General features: G+C 32.4%; 1 protein-coding gene across 1 annotated transcript in view; it reads right to left on the reverse strand.

The window, feature by feature from the left end:
* LOC122353775 (serine/arginine-rich splicing factor 1A-like) overlaps positions 1 to 722 on the reverse strand; it is a 2,620-nt gene extending 1,898 nt beyond the window's left edge. The window contains exon 1 of the mRNA XM_043251654.1: positions 661 to 722. Within this exon, the coding sequence (XP_043107589.1) occupies positions 661 to 722 (62 nt within the window). The remainder of the gene's footprint in view (positions 1 to 660) is intronic.
* Between the last annotated feature and the right edge of the window lie 617 nt (positions 723 to 1,339).

The raw sequence follows: 1,339 nt of genomic DNA on the forward strand, positions 1-1,339 counted from the left end.
TATATATATAATAGCAAATTTCTGAAGGATCATGAGATTGTAATGAGATGAGATTGTAAAAATATTTCACAAAATTAATATTACTGTTATTACTTTGCTATGACTTCAAATAAATACTGGTCAAATAAATGTAGCGAGCATAAGAGGCTCTTACCAAACTAAAATCTTAAAAGATGTGAAACACTGCATGTTATAATAGTTAACAAATAAATATACATTTTTACATCTTCCGATTAATGTACAGCATTTGTACTGGAACATGCAATCATAAAAAACAAAAAAACTAAAAAAAGGTTTGAAACATGACATGTTTATATGATGTGAAACTGAAATAAACTATGATTGCACGGTTTTTGTGTTTTGATGTAGTTAAGATTGGCATCAAACTTCTTAGAAGAGCTCTAGAAAGGGATTGCTTCTACTATCCCTTTTATCCCCTGTGCTCCGAACCACAGCCCGATCGCCTTGATTTAACCGGGAGTCATGCAGAGGTGACCTTTTGAACCTAAAAGTGTGGGAATTACCGATGATAAATCCTGTGAAGTGTCTTTACCTCGAAAGGCAACATTCACCAATCTAAGTTTCTCATCAGTGCTGAAAGAGATGGGCTGGGAGAGGGTTTTATCTCCTATAGTCAGCTCCTTTTAAGGTAAAACAGACCTCTGGCTTTCCCTATGTTCTGCAAGAGGAAGTCTTTTCCTAAATGTAGGATTTGCCTCCATTTGTGTATGTATGTGTGTTCAGCAGAGGGTTCAGTTCAATCCAATTAGGTTTTACTTCATTAGGTGTTTCTCTAACTTTGGAATCCTCGAGGTTGATTTTTATGTAACAGAACTTTTTATTATGTAAAGGTCACATTAAATTTGCCTATCTTCGTTTCTTACTTAATTTTTGCTGCTCCTTAAATTCCCTGGATGTTGTGTTTTCATTGTCTTAGAACCAGACTTTAAATGCTAAAATCCATCATAAAAATATTCTCACATTCCAAATAATAATATGATTAATTTGAAAACGGAGTTCAAAAACGACTGACTTGAATTTAATTTCAAAATGTTTTGTTTGATATGGTATCAAATCAAATTAGTTTTATTGTCACATCACTTGTGAGCAGAATATAGTTGCATTATGTGTTTTATATATTATTGTTTACACTTCCCATATTAAATTAATGTTTTTATTTCAAACATTTCCTTTGTAAAATGATGCAAAACGTGCAAAATCATCATTTAATTGTGCAAACACACAGAATGCTAGGTGAAAATTTGCCTTATTTACTTACAGCCTTATAGCCTTTATTGCAAAAACTACAGTAATGCCACAAAATGCTACACTGTTACAA

The sequence above is a fragment of the Puntigrus tetrazona genome, chromosome 11, assembly GCF_018831695.1.
Source record: "Puntigrus tetrazona isolate hp1 chromosome 11, ASM1883169v1, whole genome shotgun sequence".
Classification (NCBI taxonomy): Eukaryota; Metazoa; Chordata; class Actinopteri; order Cypriniformes; family Cyprinidae; genus Puntigrus; species Puntigrus tetrazona.